This window comes from Lepus europaeus, chromosome 23, assembly GCF_033115175.1.
Source record: "Lepus europaeus isolate LE1 chromosome 23, mLepTim1.pri, whole genome shotgun sequence".
Classification (NCBI taxonomy): Eukaryota; Metazoa; Chordata; class Mammalia; order Lagomorpha; family Leporidae; genus Lepus; species Lepus europaeus.
The window spans coordinates 17,686,334-17,703,113 of NC_084849.1; the positions used below are offsets into that span (position 1 = coordinate 17,686,334).

Consider the following 16,780-nt stretch of genomic DNA (forward strand, 5'->3'; position numbering starts at 1 on the left):
GACTTCCCCCGGTGGGGAGCAGTGCTGCTCCCTCCGAGAGGAGAGAAGCAAAGCGAGAAGTAACTGTTAACTTTTATTTCTTAGTAGGCACAATTTTCCGGAACGTCAGATTGACCCGCGGAGCCAGCACCTTCTTGCGGACGGGAAGGCTGTGGTACCAGTGCGTGTTGGTGGGGGGCTTCATCACCAGCAGGCTCCCGTGGGCCAGCTGCAGCCGCACCCCCGCCACGCGCCGGGCCGGGCTCCTGCCCCGGGAGTCCTTGTGGCGGAAGAAGAAGTCCCTGCAGGCCCCGAAGGAGACGGAGGCAATGGGGATGCCGGGGGCCAGTTCCCTTTCGTCGTCCCGGTGCTCTCCAATGTGGTCACAGCCGTCCTTGTACCTGCAGCCAGGAGACAGGCACGGCTCGAAGACTTGGCCCGGCCACACCTCCCTCTCCCTGCAGGCAGCGGGGTCTGCCACCCTTGGCTGGGGCCGCACAGCAGCCGGGCCCCAAGCAGCTCCACCGTGTTCCCCAGGGCCTCTGTGATCTCGTCTTGAAGACACAAGGAAGGAAGCCAAGCTCATGTCCCGCAGTTGCTGTGTCCGTTCCCCCGGAAACCACGGTCACATGGATGCACGCGGATCCCGTGTGCCAGGCACATCCACAGCTTCCCCCACACCCACAGGCACTCCCCTGTAGTTAGCAGCTACCCCTCCCACTGCCTCCTCCCAGGGTTCTCAACCAGGCTGGCTCTGCACCCAGGAGACATTTCCGGTTGCTAGGATGGCGTGGGTATGCGTGCGTGCCAGCAGCATCGGCGGGTACAGGCCAGGCCATCCGCCCCACAGCAGGCAGGCCCCCACACCCAAGGGTTACCTAGCCCCAAATGTCAGGCGTGGGGCCACCGGAAAAACCGTGCCCTAGACCCAAAGCCCTGGCTGGCAGCCACTCGCAGTCAGATGAGCCCGGCTCTGCTGGTGCACTGCACTCCTGGGGCCCTGTGAATGCAGGCAGCGTGCTGGGGTCCCCAAGGCTCCCCTTGGGAAGGGACAAGAAGCAAGGGGGCGTCACCTGTTGATGAGCACGAAGTTGAAGGTGTGTCCTGTCACTCCAGACACGCGGTCTCGGACACGCTCCAGGACAGGGATCCAGGGCCGTGGAGACAGCGTGAGGCCTGAGAACGTGTACGTCAGCCCCGCGTCACCATAGGTCGCCTGCTTCCTGGGCACGCTGTGCCACTTCCCAAACACCTGGACCCTCGCCAGTGCACCTGTGCGGACACAACAGAGCCCTTCTTGATGCTCCAAGCCCAGAAATCCAGGCAGGTGAGTGCTGCACACTCGCTCCCTGGGTGTCCAGACGGGAGGAAATACAGTGCCGCTTCCCAGTGTCCTGCAGGGTAACCTGGTGCCCCGCCCCCCGGGACTGGGGCAGCTAAGAGGGCGGGCCTTGGGGGAGCCCTCGGACTGGGGCCTCCGTGATTGGATTCTGGTGGCTTCCTAAGAACACGGAGGCCTTCGGATACAGACACACGTGCCCCCTGTCTCCTGCCACCCGGTGCCCCGTCCACCGGGGACCCTGCCAGAAAGAAGGCCACTGCCGGGGGTCAGGCCAGGGGTCAGGCTGTGCCACTTCATTGCCCTCACTGTGGTGGGTGCAGAAGCAGGCTCAGCGCTGAGCCCAGTGAGGCAGGCTGCTGGCTAGTCCACGCCTCCGAGCCAGCTTCCTGCGGCTGCGCCTGAGGTGCAGCAGGTGAGGCCCCACTACCTGAAGATTGATTTATTCGAAAGGCAGAGTGACAGGGACGGAGGAACAGGGAACAGAGAGAGGGAGAGATCTTCCATCTGCTGGTTCACTCCCCAGTGGTCACAATGGCTGGAGCGGGGCTCAGCCAAAGCTAGGAGCCAGGAATTCCTGCCACCCGTATGGGAGACCCAGACGGGGTTCCTGGCTCTTGGCTTTGGACTTCCCCAGACCTGACTGTTGTAGGCATTTGGGGAGTAAACCCGTGGATGGAAAATCCTCCCTCTCTCTCTCTCTCTGCAGGCTGCACCCCTAGCTGCTAGAGTATTTCAGAAGGTTCATGGGAAATGGCATTAGAAATTTATTTTTGTGGCCGGCGCCACGGCTCAATAGGCTAATCCTCCGCCTTGCGGCGCCGGCACACCGGGTTCTAGTCCCGGTCGGGGCACCGATCCTGTCCCGGTTGCCCCTCTTCCAGGCCAGCTCTCTGCTGTGGCCAGGGAGCGCAGTGGAGGATGGCCCAAGTCCTTGGGCCCTGCACCCCATGGGAGACCAGGATAAGCACCTGGCTCCTGCCATCGGAACAGCGCGGTGCGCCGGCCGCACCGCGCCTACCGCGGCGGCCATTGGAGGGTGAACCAACGGCAAAAGGAAGACCTTTCTCTCTGTCTCTCTCTCTCACTGTCCACTCTGCCTGTCAAAAAAAAAATAAATAAATAAAAAATAAAAAAAAATAAAAAAAAAGAAATTTATTTTTGTGGGGGCCGGCACCATGGCGCAGTGGGTTAATCCTCTGCCTGCCGTGCCGGCATCCCATATGGGTGCTAGTTCTAGTCCCGGCTGCTCCTCTTCCAGTCTAGCTCTCTGCTGTGGCCGGGGAGTGCAGTGGAGGATGGCCCAAGCCCTTGGGCCCTGCACCCACATGGGAGACCAGGAGAAGCTCCTGGCTCCTGGCTTCGGATTGGTCCAGCTCCGGCCGTTGCGGCCTTTGGGGAGTGAACCAATGGAAGGAAGACCTTTCTCTCTGTCTCTCTCTCTCTCTCTCTCTCTAACTCTCTGTAACTCTACCTCTCAAATAAATGAAAATCTTATTAAAAAATTAATTTTTGTGCAAAACATTTCTGAAATCCATGTAGTTTTTTCATAATGCACATTTCCCAGGAACATCTTCAAGACTCTTCGTGTCTGTGAGTTTCAGTCTTTTTTGCAGTTAAGCCAACGCCCAATTCCATCTCCCAGGAGCCGTCTGAAAGGGCCTAGTGTCCTGAGGCAGCTGGTCTCAGCCAGCACCCAGCGTGGCTTCTGTGCCTTCCCGCCTCCAGGTGGGGCTCAGGGATGGTCCCTGGCTCCCAGTGGACAGGCCTGCCTGTCCCCTTCCAGGTGGCATCCCCAACACCGTCCTCCGGCCGTGTGCAGGGAGCGTGTGACACTGCATTAGCAACCCCCTCCCTCCCGCGGGGCTTCCGAGTTCCGATCTGTCCACACACAGGCACACACACATACACACAGACACATAGGCGCACACACACACACACACCCCTTTGCTTACCTGTAAAGTACTCCACTTCTCTCTCCAACTCCTGGAAAATCTCGTCGGCCTCGGCTTTGCCAAACAGGACGGTATAATCGCAGTCCAGCCCCTCGGCCCGAATGTGCCGCCAGCTGGGGTCTGCCGGGTGGGTCCCGCTCGCGCCGGCCTCTCGCCGGGGCCTCTTGCTGCTGGGCTCCCCGTCCCCGTCTGCCGCAGCCGGCTCTTCTCCCGTCTCCTCCTTCCCCTCCCCCGGAAGGCTGCCTGGAGCCCCCTTCAAGAGGAATCTGTCCATCTGAGGGACTGCCCAGGCTCTGTCCTCGATGCAAAACTGTTCCCAGGAGGGGTCACTCCGCAAGCCTCCCTTCTCCCACTTCCGCGTTAGCGTATAAAAACCACGTCCTGGGAAGGAAGCAGAGGGCCTTGATGCTGGGCGGCGGGGACCACCTGGTCCAGGGTCTCCCACCCTGGCTGTGCTGACAGCTGGCCTGCAGCACCCCATAGGCGTGTGTTCGCGCCCAGGCACCTGACCTTGTAACAGACTCCCCCTGGGAAGTCACATGCCATAGTCAAATTTGGAGTCTCTGATCCAAACCCTCATATTAACAACAACAACAAAAAACCCCAACATCATTTGTGAGGGAGAGCCCCCACTCCTGCTGGTTCACTCCCCACAGGGCCGCAACGGCCAGGTCTCAGCCAGGAGCTCACCCGGTCTCCCACGGGGGGCGGGGCGCAGGGACCCAGGTACTTGAGCCACGCGGCTGCCCCCCAGGGTGCACCTTGGCAGGGAGCCGGAGTCAGGAGCTGGGCGGGGGCTGGAGCCCAGGCCCCCGCAGGTCGGTCGGATCCTGCTGTCCCGGGCAGCTTCTCAGCCGCTGCCCCCCAGCCCTGCCCCAAACCCTCATTTTACAGCTGCGGAGCCTGACACCCAGAGAAGCAGGGTCTCTGTCCGTGTGTCCGGTCCACGCAGCGTTAAAACAGCACAGCGCAGGAGGAGACAAGATCTAAATACACGAACCATTAACACGGTCACGCGCACTCTGGCTTCTGAGCCGGAGAATGAGCACCGGCGCGCGTGCGTGCGTGGACCCGGCGCCCCGCAAACGCCCGGGCAGGGCCCCGCCGGCGGGCCGCAGGCTCGCCCCGGGCCGCAGCTCTGCTTCCGCGTCCAGGCGGGGCCCGCTGGGAGCGCAAAACGCGCGGCGGGCGGCCTCCTGGCGCCCCCTGCCGGCGGGCGGCGAGCAGGGCCGCGATCGGGCTCACCAAGGCTCACTCCGCAACTGCGGGTGTCCTCGCGTTCGGATGCGGGGTGGGCTCCCCGGCCGTGGGCCGCCTCCCAGAAGACTGCACGGGGGGACTGCGGGAAGGGCCGCCGCGCTCCGAGCCTTCGGTTCTGGGGCAGGTGTGACGACGACCGCATCCCCTGGCTGAGCTTCCTGCGAACCTGCACTCAGCGGGAGGCAGCAGGTGTCTGCTCCAGGACGTGGGTCCCTGCAGGGAGACCCCGCCCCGCCCCGCCCCCGCTGGGAATGTGGGGAGTGGACCAGTGGGTGGCAGCTCTCTCTCGCCCGCCTTTCAAATAAATCAAACAAGGGGGGCTGGCATTGTGGCGAGGTCGCAGCCGGAGCCCGGTTCAAGTCCCAGCTACTCTGCTTCTGCCCCAGCTCCCTGAAGGACCCAAAGCTGGCGGGGTCCTGGGTAGCACCCTGGGGACCCAGAAATTCAGCGCTGGGAAGGCATCAGAACCTAACCCCAGTGCCTGGGCCCCCGCCATCCACATGGGACATCGTGATGGAGCTCCTGGCCCCTGACTTGGGCCTGGCCCAGCCACGGCTGTTGCAGGAATGTGGGAGCGAACCAGTGGAAGGAAGCTTGCTCGCTCGCTCTCTGCCTTCCAAGTAAACCAAAATAAAAAGGCTAAAATACACCTCCAGGGGCCGGCGCTGTGGCGCGCTGGGTTGGGCCTCTCTGCCTGCAGTGCCAGCATCCCATATGGATGCCGGTTCAAGTCCTGGCTGCTCCACTTCTGATCCAGCTCTCTGCTGTGGCCTGGGAAAGCAGTGGAAGATGGTCTAAGTGCTTGGGCCCCTGCACCCATGTGGGAGACCCAGAAGAAGCACCTGGCTCTCCTGGCTTCGGATCAGTGCAGCTCCAGCCATTATGGCCATTTGGGGAGTTAACCAGCGGATGGAAGACCTCCCTCCTCTCTCTCTCTCTCTCAACTCTGCTTCGCAAATAAGTAAGTCCTGAACGCACGCATTTCCAGGCCCGGGTCTCAGGGGCCCGACACCCCACCCCCACCCCGCCCAACCCCCTAGGAAACCAACTTTTCTACAAGCCGGAGTTTTAGTCTAAGCCTACCTGGAACCGGCAGGAAATGTTTAGACCCGCAATTTACATTTCCAAAGGGTCGGGATTTCCACTACAAAGAGATGGCGCCCAAGCCCCGCAGGTGTATGGGGGGGGGGGACCGTCCCGCAGGGTGGGCTCCAGGCCCCAGAAAACAGGCTGCGGACACGGGATGACCGAAAGCCCGGCCAACCGCGCCCGAGGCTCACTCCGGCCCCACAGCTCTCACCCGGCAGGAAGGAGCTGTGGGAGGCAAGGGCGGGCCCCCGGACCCCACGGCCGGCCCCGCTCCCACCCCTCACCCCGCGCACCTGGCGCCGCGGCCCCTCCCGCACATGCGCACTGAGCCCTCCGACCACCCCGCCCCCGCCGAGCCCCCCGCTCGGAGCATGCGCGGGCCTTTGGCGCCAATTTTAGGAGGTCGCCCCAGTCGCCAGCCTAGCGGGTCCCCGGGCGGTGCGCGTTCGCTGCCTTGTCGGCTTCAGGATGATCGGCCAAAAGACCCTCTACTCCTTCTTCTCCCCGAGCCCCGCCGGCAAGCGACACGCCCGCAGCCCCAAGCCGGCCGCCCCGGGGACCGGCGTGGCGGCCGCGGCTGAGGAGAGCGGAGATGCGGCGGTGAGGCGCGGCGGGGGCTGGGCGCGGGGGCCGGGGAGGGGGAGGCAGGTGGGAGCCCCGTGTGGCCGAGGGGGTGCGGGAGCGCCCCGCTACGTCGGTAAACCCGGGCCCCCGGTTCAAAACACTCTCCACGTGTTCAAAACAGCCGCCTCGGTACTCCATCGGCCGCCATGCTTAGAGGCTGGCCAATGAGGACGTGTCTCTGGGCCCACTAAGCCAATGGGCGCGTCGCGGGCACGCCCTGGGCGCCCCGCTTGTCCAATCAAAAGAGGAAGGAGGCGGGACCCGGGGGCAGGGGAGATTTTTGCCGCGAAAAGGCCGCGTGGGGACGCCCATGGCGGGTCCGGCGGGGCGGGGCGCAGGGATGCAGGCCCCCGAGCCCGGCGAATCCCTCCTGGCCGCTCTCCCGGTCCGGCTTTAGCACCGAACACCCCGGTTTCCGGGGCAGGCTTAGTCCTGGGCGCTGGTTTTGCTCGCGTGTGCACCGCTCATGGGCATCTTGGGCCGCTGGCCGCTGGGTTTGCACCGGGAGCTGCGGGCGCTCTGGAAGGGGCGGCTGCAGCCCGTGACCCGCCATCCCGGGCACCCCTTGCAGGCCAGCCCCGCCAAGAAGGCCCGGGCCGGGAAGGACGAGCCCGGCACTCCGCCCTCGTCGCCGCTCAGCCCCGAGCAGCTGGTCCGCATCCAGAGGAACAAGGCCGCGGCCCTGCTGCGGCTCGCAGCCCGCAACGTGCCCGTGGGCTTCGGGGAGAGCTGGAAGAAGCACCTCTGCGGGGAGTTCGGGAAGCCGTACTTTATCAAGGTGAGCGTGCCGCCGCGGGGCCTCTCCCCGTCCTGATAGCCTGGCCGGCCAAGTCCACGTCTCCGGGTGATTCGCCGGCGCGGGCACTTAATTCGCTGCTTGAACGTCCTTTGCGTGCAAAGGCGGGGTAAAACAAGGCCGGGCTGTTTGGAATCCACTCGGGCTGGGTTCTGGGAAGAGGTTCGGACGGTGTGACGTCACTTCCTGGTCAGCCACTGAGTTAGTCTGTTCGCCAGGAAAGCTTGGTGTAGTGAAAGCACCTGCTGGCCGGAACTGGCCTCTTTACAAAGGAGAGGGGGAGTTGGCGGCATCAGGAAATCAAGGCCTGGGGGTAGGGGAGAGGGGTAGAGGGGCTGGGGGGGGCAGCGACTGCTGCTGTTTATTTAAGGAGTTTGCAGGTAGGTCGTGGCCAAGAGCCAGAGGAGCCTTCCCGAAGCTTGCGTTAGCAGCTTTCCCACTGACTTCTCTGGCTGCCGGGGCCGATCTGATTGTAACCCTGCTTTATCTTTACCTAAGCTCATGGGATTTGTTGCGGAAGAAAGAAAGCATCACACGGTTTATCCGCCCCCACACCAGGTCTTCACATGGACCCAGATGTGTGACATACGAGACGTGAGTACGGGCTGCTTAGCAGGGGAGGGAGCCCCGGGCTGTTTTGTCACTGGGGGCTCTGGCCGCACCCCTGGCCTGCCCATGCATTGATTGATCCTGCCTATCAGTTGCCACTGGAGCCTCCTATTCAAAGCTTGTTTGTGGCTTAGCACCTTAGGAACTGTGGGAACTGAGCACCAAGGGCCCGCCTGCCATGTTGCCACATCCCCTACTGTGTGGCCACGCCCCCTGGGTTGGACAGGGTGGCCCTGCTCCTTGGTTCTGGGTTCTGAAAACCAACTGGCCCCACCCACTGCAGCCCCTCCTGGAAGCCTGTTGCCCAGGGCCTGGGACCTGGCTCCTGTAGCTCCTCCCACACAGGCCGCCTCCGCTCACCCTGGAGGGCTTTAGGGATTTCAGTTTTCAGTTGAGAGCAAGAGCTTTGAATATAGCTCTGTAGTTTTGAGGTTTTTTTTTTTTATTATTAAGTCCTATTAATTCAGTGCCAGTTTGTCCTTTGTGCCATGTTGTGGATATCAATGATCATTATATACAGGGAGGAGTCAAAGAAGAACTTCAGGCCTGTGCGTCTCGGGGTAGGTGTTCAGTGCAGCACCCCGCAGTGTGCCTGGGCTTGAGCCCTGACTCTGCTCCCATTCCTGTGTCCTGCTGATGTGCATGCTGGGAGGCAGCAGGTGATGGCTCAAGTGCCTGGGTCCCTGCCACCCTTGTGGGAGACCCAGGTGGAGTTCTTGGCTCCCGGCTTCAGCCTGGCCCAGCCCTGGCTGTTGCAGGCATCTGGGCAGTGAACCAACCAGTAGATGGAAAAACCTGTCTGTCCTGCCTCTCAGATAACTTTGGGGTCGCCTGGGCCAGCCGGGCTTCATGGCAGATGAGCACAGAGAAGGCCGAGGGGTTAGGTTGCTCTCCCGAAATGCTCTCCCCCACGACCGAGCCCCCCAGCCTGAGAGTGTCCCTGTCCAGACACGCGGGCCACAGCGGGAGCTGCAGAAGCCCCCAGGTCACCGGAACATCTACAGCTGGGTTATGAGCAGAAGTCAGCGTGGAGGCAGATTCTGGGGAAAGCAGCGGAGCAGGGAGCGAAGCGGTGGGCAGGGCAGGGCAGGACAAGCCGCCCTGAGTCGCAGCACGCACACTGGGGACCTGTGTGACCACCCACTCCCAGCGCCTGTGACCTGAACAGCTCTTCATCTTGTGCTGCTCGTGGGGTGGGGGATCCAGATCACTAAGGCTCACTGAGGAGCCCCTGGGCGCTTATCTGCACAGGTTTAAAATGCACACATCCTTGGGCCTGTGACCCCACTAGGGATGCGCCAATTCCACACGAGCAGGGTGTCTGTACCAGGTGCTCAGTGTAGGAGTTCGGTGCTGGGAGACGAGCTGCTGGGGCCCAGTGACCGGGGACTGTGGACCAGGTGTGCGACAGGAGAAACGCCAAATGGAACTCGTTGAGTAAGCCCAGTTAAGATTTATTTTATTTATCTGAAGGGCAGAGCAACAGATCTTCCAGCTATGGTTCACTCCCCAAGTAGCTGCAGTGACCAAGTCAAAGCCGGGAGCCCATCCTCCATCCTGGCCTCCCACCTGGGTGGCAGGGACGCAAGCATTGGGCTAACATCAGCTGCCTCCCATGTGCATTAGCAGGGAGCTGGATTGGAAGCAGAGCAGCCAGGACTCCAACTGGCACCCCAGTGCCAGTCTCGCACGTGGTGGCTTAACCCGGGGTACCCCAGCTTGTTTTTATTAAACACTTGTCGGGAAGGAGGTGGGGTAGCGTGTCAGGATGGCGGAGCGAAGGATCGTTTGGTCATGGACTTAGTGGAGCATCACTCACCACCCCTTGGGGTCCTCAGGCTCCCCTTCTCACTGGGCCCTTGTGCAGGTTATCACAGGTCAGCCAGGTGTGGTGTGGCCTGCACACAGCAGTGTCGTTGGTGTTCACAGGTGAAGGTCGTCATCCTGGGACAGGATCCATATCACGGACCCAATCAAGCTCACGGGCTCTGCTTCAGTGTCCAGAGACCTGTCCCGCCTCCACCCAGGTACGCTGGTGCCAGTCCAGTCGTGGTTGCTTGCCACCTGCCTCGGAGCAGGATTTCTCAATCTGGGCGCTGTTGACGTGGGCGGCTGGGTCGTTCTGCGCAGTGTGAGACGTCCAGTGGCGGTGGGGGGACACGGCCACCGCTGGTTAAGGTCCACTGCTTTGAAGGGTTTCCTGTGTGAGGCTGATTATATATGTGCACGTGCCTAGTGTAAGGGGACCTCATCGGGTTCATGGAAAGTTGGCACGATCTTTTAATTCCATTTTTCCATGAACTTTTTGAAGCTCCCTCATATTTAAAATAAAAATGAAAAGCCGTCCGCTTCCGTGAGGAGGTGATGAACTTGGTCTTCCAAAGTGCTTGCTGTTCCTTGGCACGGGCAGTGGGGGTCTGGCTGATGGAGCCGGCGGGACGCCCACAGGTGCTGATCTGGGTCACCGGGGCGGCGTGTTCCATTGTCAGTCCAGGGCTGGCTCCGGAGGCCCCGCCTCCGAGCCTTTTACCTGTCCCTTGGGAAACACTGACCGCTCAAGGCTTCTCCTGTTTCTTCCGGCTTGCTTTCAGTTTGGAAAACATTTACAAAGAGCTGTCCACAGACATAGAAGGCTTCGTTCATCCCGGCCATGGAGACCTCTCCGGGTGGGCCAAGCAAGGTAAAGCCCCGGCCGCGGCCGTACCTCGCTGCCAGCCACAGCTGTCCCGCAGGTTGGAGCGCTCGCTAGTACATTGGCGAATTTCTCTGTCGGAAGTAGGGGCGTGGAGCTGTTTGCCGTGCAGCCAGCGAATGCATGGTATCTCCTTCTGCTCTCCTGGTCATAATGACAACGTCAAGCTCCACAGCCAGGAGCAGAGCGTGGACGCTTTAGTTCCATTTGGTTCTTTGTAATCTCCTGGGGCCGCTGCATCTCACTTAGGATATTTTTCAAGTTGATTCTGATGAGGATGTGACCCGTGTTTACCACAGCAGACTGGGGGATGCCAAAGGCAGGGATAAGAAGACAAGGCCCTGTCGCCCCCCCTCGCCCTGCGGGCACCCCTGGGCTCCCTCAGCCGTGTGGAGTCCCCCCAGTGACGGTCTCACTCCTGTGTGTTCGGCCCCGTTGTCGGGGGCAGCTGCTGCGGCTGAGCCCGCCGCTGACCTGCGTCCCCGCTGTGTGTCCGTAGGCGTGCTGCTGCTCAACGCCGTGCTCACCGTCCGCGCCCACCAGCCCACTTCCCATAAGGAGAGGGGCTGGGAGCAGTTCACCGACGCAGTCGTGTCCTGGCTGAACCACAACTCCAGTGGCCTAGTCTTCCTGCTCTGGGGCTCCTACGCTCAGAGGAAGGGCAGCGCCATCGACCGGGTATGTTTTGTTCCGTGGTAACACTTCCCAAATGTCTCTGAGGTTTGCATAGTGTGGCTTCTATGGACTGTTTAAAAAAGATTGATTGATTGATTGATTTGAAAGCAGAGTTACAGGGTGGCGGGGGTGGGGGAGACGGAGATCTTCCAACTGCTGGCTCACTCCCCAAATGGCTGCAATGGTCAGGACTGGACCAGGCCAAAGCCAGGAACTTGGCACTCCATCCAGGTCTCCCACGTGGGTACCGGGACCCACGTGCTTGGGCCGTCTTCTGTTGCTTTCCCAGGCACATTAACAGGGGGCTGGATCGGAAGTGGAACAGTTGAGCCAGTGTCACAGCTCAACCTGCCACACCACAACACCAGCCCCTGTTTTTAACACTTTAGAGGGTTCAGAGTCTTACGGGAGTCCCTGCTCTGTAGCCCTGGAAAGCTCATGTTATAGAATGAGTTCTGTTCCCTCTTAAGGCTGTCAGAACTAGAACTGGGCTTCCCATTGACAGTAGAGTTCAGACCAGTGACAGGCTGGAAAGCAACTGGCCAGCTGTGGCACGCAGCCATCAGCACAGAGGGTCCTCCGGCCTGAGCCCTGGCGGAAGGCCCAGCGCCACCACCCGCCCAGCCGTCCCACCGTGCCCTGCCCCCTTGTCGCCTCTTCGTTCTTCCCCAGTCACTGCTGACGCACCTGTTCACCTGGCTGCTGCGCCCAGAGGCCCGGGAGTGGCCCCGGAGGCTGTCCTTTCCCTCGTGCCCTCATCCGCCCTCAGCTCTGCCTCTGGAGTGAGCACAGCTCTCCATGCCTGCAGGATCAATGAGCCATGACAGGGGCCCGGGGTTCGCTCAGGCAGCTGCGAGGGACATGGGTGAAGAGTGTTGGAGCAAAGGCTGCGGTACGTGGCGAGGGCTCTTAGCTGAGATAAACCAGCTTCCCGCAGCAGCAGGACAGCACTGGTGTGTTGGCCGTGGGCACACGGCGTTTCCCTCCCCATGTCCCGCATGGCACCAAGCCGAGTCCTTTCCATGCTGACCCCCCCAGAGACTCTCAGGGTAGGACTGCAGTTGTCCTTGAGCGACTAACCTCACAGGAGCTGCTAGGGCCTGGTTATTAAGATGGTAAGAGTGTGCACAAGGGTGATTTCTGACCTCCCTGGCTCGGGAAGGTTCCGGCCACGTAGCTCTCACTCACAGCGTTGGTTGTCATTTGTGGTCCACGTGGTTTAGCCTAAGAGCTGTAGAGGCAGCGTGATGATGAAAGTGGGGTGCTGGGCTGGCATTGTGGTGTAGCGAGTTGAGCTGCTGCCTGCAGTGCCTGCTTCCCATATGGGCAGTGGTTCAAGTCCCGGCTGCTCCACTTCCGATCCAGCTCCCTGCTAATGCACCTGGAAAGCAGTGGAGGATGGGCTATGTGCTTGGGCCCCTGCACCCACCTGGGAGACCCGGAAGAAGTTCCTGGCTCCTGCTTCAGCTTGACCCAGCCTCAAGTGCTGGCCGTTTGGGGAGTGAACCAGCAGTTGGAAGATCTCTCTGTCTCTGTAACTTTGCCTTTCAAATAAATCTTTAAAAAAATAGGCAGGGTGCTGTCTCCGGCCCTGTGCCTCTTGGTCCTGAGCAGAGATCCACACAGCGTCTCTTACTGGGGTCTGAAGAGCACATCCCATCCAGCAGCTTCCAAACTGAAACCCCGTCTCCTCCACCACCCCGCGTGACGCTGCTCCTCCACACTCGCAGGCCGTGCAGCTGACACCGTGCATCTGGGCGTCCTGGACACTGCTCACTCAGCCTGTGCTCCCCGCCCCGCACACCATCAGTCCTTCATCCCGCATTCTTTGTCCTCTCCTGTCAAGCTCACCCTTTCCTGACTGTACCTTTGCCCTGCATTAGGCCCTCACGTAGTCACTGACCCTTCAAATGGTGCCTCCTCGAGAGGCGGCAGTGTCGGCCCCAGCCTGCCCCCACCAGGACACCTCTCTGTGCACCCCGAGTGCCAAGCTGAGCAAGCCTCTCACTTCTCCCTGGACCCGCTTCCTCTTTGCTCGCACAGCCGGGGCCTCTGCCCAGAGCAAGGAGGTCGTTAGGGCTCCCAGGAGCACTCCCTGGCTTGCAGTCGGTCAGCAGAGCTAACGTTTATAGGGACCAGGGCTGCTCACTTGGCCCTTCTGCGGGGACTTGGTAAGCTGGAGACACATTCCGTAGCTGCATACGGCAGTGGTGGTGTCGCCTACAGCCACTTCCCCCGCCTACACAGCGGCTCGGGGCGGGGCTGGGACTTGGACTTGGACTTGAGCCCAGGCCATCCGGCTCAGGCTCTGCTGTGTTAGTCAGAATACGCTGCCCCTCCCTGACAGCACCTGAATGTAGGGACGTTTTGAAAGGCGATGACAAGCAGTTCCTGTTGAAATCCAGAAAAAGGGCAGACAAAAATGGCCCACAGCCTCCATACACAGATAACTGCAAGTGACCCCGGAAATCAGGAGTACGGGGGTGCTTCAGTGAACGCGTGGGAAGACGGAATTGAAAGTTTATGCACACGAGGCTTCAAAAACTGGGAAATGTGTGTTGTGACAACACAGGTTTCAAAATTATCTGGTGCCCAAGTTAACTCTTAACCCCACGAACGTTTGGCAGTCCCCTGGGTTCCATCTTTGTGGAGAAGTAACTCCGGTACAGAGTGTAGAGCCTGTCTTCCATCGCTGCTGTCCCTGAAGGGAATTCTATGAATAGTGTCTTGGAGACTTTTCAGGGAAATAAATGCTGATGGATTGTTACTTTACCCCTGCTTGATAAGCGGGAGGCGTCCCAAATCGGTGTGTTGGTCAGGCCATGTTCTAGTGGCTTCGTGGTGTTCTGCAGCTAAGAACCTGAGGACACGGGTGTGCGTGGCTCCAGACGCTGGGCTTGCATGTGGCTCGGGCTGGTAGAAGCAGTGCAGGGAGCGTCCCGAGTCCCGGCGCCCGTTAGCAAGTGCAGTCTGCGGGGGAACCGCACGATGGGAAGGGCCTGGCCCTTGAGAATGGCATAGCTCACGCCAAACGGAAGGCTGAGCCCGGCCTCCGTGTGCCGAGAGCTTCACAGGTAGGTGGGTGCTTCAGGTGAACAAGCAAGAGGCCTGGAGTCCGGCCAGCGGCGGGGAACTGTGCCCCTGCCCCGAGGTGCACAGCCGTCTCTGAAAGCCCCAAACATGCCGTCTTGTCTTTTCCAGAAGCGGCACCACGTCCTGCAGACGGCCCACCCCTCCCCCCTGTCGGTGTACAGAGGCTTCTTTGGCTGCAGGCATTTTTCTAAAGCCAATGAGCTGCTACGGAAGTCTGGCAAGAAGCCCATCGACTGGACGGAGCTGTGACCGGGACTGAAGGCGTGGGCTCCGGGCAGCTGCTGCCGACAGTGCTCGTCCGCGACCACGTGGCATTGCAAAGCTCCCCATTCCTAAGTACTGTGTGCGGGGCTGCCCTCTGACCCCTGTCTCTGCACGTGACCCCTCCGGACAAGATCAGACGAGAGCCTGAACCAAGGCAGAGGTGGCCTTGGGGGAAACGTGCAGTTCCCCCAGAGGTACTTGCTCCCTCGGCTCTCTCCCCTCCGGGTGGGGAACGGCGGGCCACGTGCACTTTCCTGATGGCCCGGTGCCTGCTGCTGCTGCTGTTCACCTGGCAGGTGCGGGTGCTGCGTGTTTGCTTCTAAAGGCATTCTGGTCTCCGCCAGGCACACTGTCCCCTGGGGCTTCGAAGGAGCCCTCCGTCCTCTCTTGCAGTGTGAGGATGCTTTGCAGTTTCTAGAAGTCTGGCTCAGAAGCGGGCTCAGTTTCCTGATCGCTCAGGTGGTGTCTCTTGGTTTCTCCCGTTACCTCGACTGTCTAGAAGGGGTGGTGGGAGTTGAACCAGGAGGAGGAAGTGGGGTGAGGGGTTGTGTTGGTTTTTTACCGGGAGGGGTGAGTTTTCTCCAGTTTTCCCGCTGTGGAGTTTAAGGCAGCAGCGACTGCCACGTGCTGTTTTTTTATGGACTGAGGTCACTGTGATATTTTTTCTGTAACACTGGAGGTTTTTTTTTTGTTTTGTTTTTTAACAAATATGCTTAAGCAGAGAGAGATTTTTCAATCCTTTTATAAAGAGACGGTCTTTACTGAGTGTGCGCCTCCATGCCTGATCTTGTTAGCGATGCTGTTTTGAGCTGGGTGAGCGAGTTAGCCTGCACAGGTTTGCTAATAAAAGGTTATTGAACTTTTTGCTCTGTGCCTAGCGTCCTTCAGCGTCCGTGGGCCACCCTTGCACTTGGTGGGAGCACCTGTCCCCTCCCCCCCCCCCCCCCCGGTCCACTTGGCAACAGCCATGCCCTTCCTTGTTAGCCTTCCGCGCCTGGCCTGATAGGAGAGAGGAGGCTGGAGCTGCACCCTACCCAGTGCTGTGGGCAGCCTGAGAGGGGTCAGGCTGCCACGCCCCAAAGAGTGCAGATCCAACCTCCGACCGGCAAAAACACGCCTGCAGGGACTTGTTAACTGACGTTCAGACCAGCAGCTACATTGGCCAACAGGGCAGGGATGTGGGCACTTCACCTTAGATTATTTCTTCTATATTTATTTACTTTAGAGGCAAAGTGACAGGGAAAGACAGATAACTTGCATCCACTGGTTTAGTCTCCAAATGCCCACAACAGCCAGGGCTGCAACAGGCTGATCCAGGAGCTCCACCCAGGCCTCCCATGTGGGTGACAAGTCCTTGGCCCCTCATTTGCACCTGGGTCAGAAGCAGAACAGACAGAATGTGAACCGGTCCTGTGATAGCAGATGTCATGGGGGCATTGCAAGCTGCAGCTTGACTTCCTGTGCCTCAAGACCAAGGCCCTGGTTAGGTTTGGACACCACAGAGTTGTGCTGAGTAGGGAGGAAACAAGAAGCCCAAGTTGCCATAGGGAATTCAGAAAACAAATGATTCTCTAAAAATAGATGTTAAACTTTTAGAAGAAATAACAGGCATTTGTAGTCTAACTTTTTTTTTTTTTTTAATTTTCATTCTATTTGAAAGAAATATCTATCCACTCACTGGCTTACTACTACCCAAATGCCTGCAATGGCCAGGGCTGGGCCAGGCAAATGGCATAAGCCAAGAACTCTATCCGGGTCGCCCATGTGGGTGGCAGGGACCCAGGTACTTTAGCCATTGTCTGCTGCCTCCCGGGACGGGCATTAGCAAGAGGCTGGGAGAGAACCAGGCACGCCTGATGGGGATGTGGCCGCCCCGGTCGACCTAACCGCTGGACCGAAGGGCTGCTCTGGCAGTCTGGGACTCACGGGTCAGCCACGTCAGGACTGCAGGAACCACTCAACTGTTGAGAAAGCACCCAGGGCACAACGTGAATGAATGTGGGGCTGTGTTCCAATAAAACTTTATTTGAATTTACGTGATTTTTGTGTTTTGTGAAATCTTTGGATTCTTACCCCTGAGCATTTAACAAATGTGAAAACCACTCGGAGTGGGGTGTAGCCTAGTGGTTAAGTTGCCCATGTCCCACTCCACGTACCTGGGTCTCGTCCCCAGCTCCAGCTCCTGACCCTAGCTTCCTGCAGGCAAGCAGCAGTGTTGGCCCAAGGACGTGGATCCTGCCTGGTGTGGGAGAGCTGGATTGTTCCCAGGCTGTAGCTCAGGCTCCAGGGCCCAGCATTTAGGGAGTGAGCCGGCAGATTCAAGAAGACAGCAGTGTAGGGGAGCTGCCCCACCCCCGTCCTGTGCTGTGTATGAACAGTTCCACGTGGCCCAGCCTAGGAGCATA

General features: G+C 59.9%; 2 protein-coding genes across 6 annotated transcripts; one reads left to right on the top strand and one right to left on the bottom strand.

Moving 5' to 3' along the window:
- Positions 1 to 60: 60 nt before the first annotated feature.
- On the bottom strand, positions 61 to 7,176 carry ALKBH2 (alkB homolog 2, alpha-ketoglutarate dependent dioxygenase). Of its 5 annotated transcripts, none has more exons than XM_062182584.1 (4): positions 7,016 to 7,176; positions 3,274 to 3,654; positions 1,053 to 1,251; positions 61 to 380 (listed from the first exon to the last, which is right to left on the bottom strand). In XM_062182584.1, exons 2-4 carry the CDS (start codon positions 3,545 to 3,547, stop codon positions 74 to 76), a joined length of 780 nt encoding a protein of 259 aa, XP_062038568.1. In that variant the 5' UTR covers positions 3,548 to 3,654; positions 7,016 to 7,176; the 3' UTR covers positions 61 to 73. The 5 variants fall into 5 exon arrangements, with proteins under 5 accessions (XP_062038568.1, XP_062038569.1, XP_062038567.1 ...); XM_062182585.1 differs by lacking the exon at positions 7,016 to 7,176 and adding an exon at positions 5,617 to 5,741; XM_062182583.1 differs by lacking the exon at positions 7,016 to 7,176 and adding an exon at positions 4,274 to 4,389.
- Positions 6,016 to 15,239, top strand: UNG (uracil DNA glycosylase). Its single transcript, XM_062182586.1, has 7 exons — positions 6,016 to 6,222; positions 6,818 to 7,024; positions 7,541 to 7,636; positions 9,581 to 9,678; positions 10,243 to 10,331; positions 10,843 to 11,021; positions 14,220 to 15,239. Exons 1-7 carry the CDS (start codon positions 6,091 to 6,093, stop codon positions 14,358 to 14,360), a joined length of 942 nt encoding a protein of 313 aa, XP_062038570.1. The 5' UTR covers positions 6,016 to 6,090; the 3' UTR covers positions 14,361 to 15,239.
- Positions 15,240 to 16,780: the final 1,541 nt, after the last annotated feature.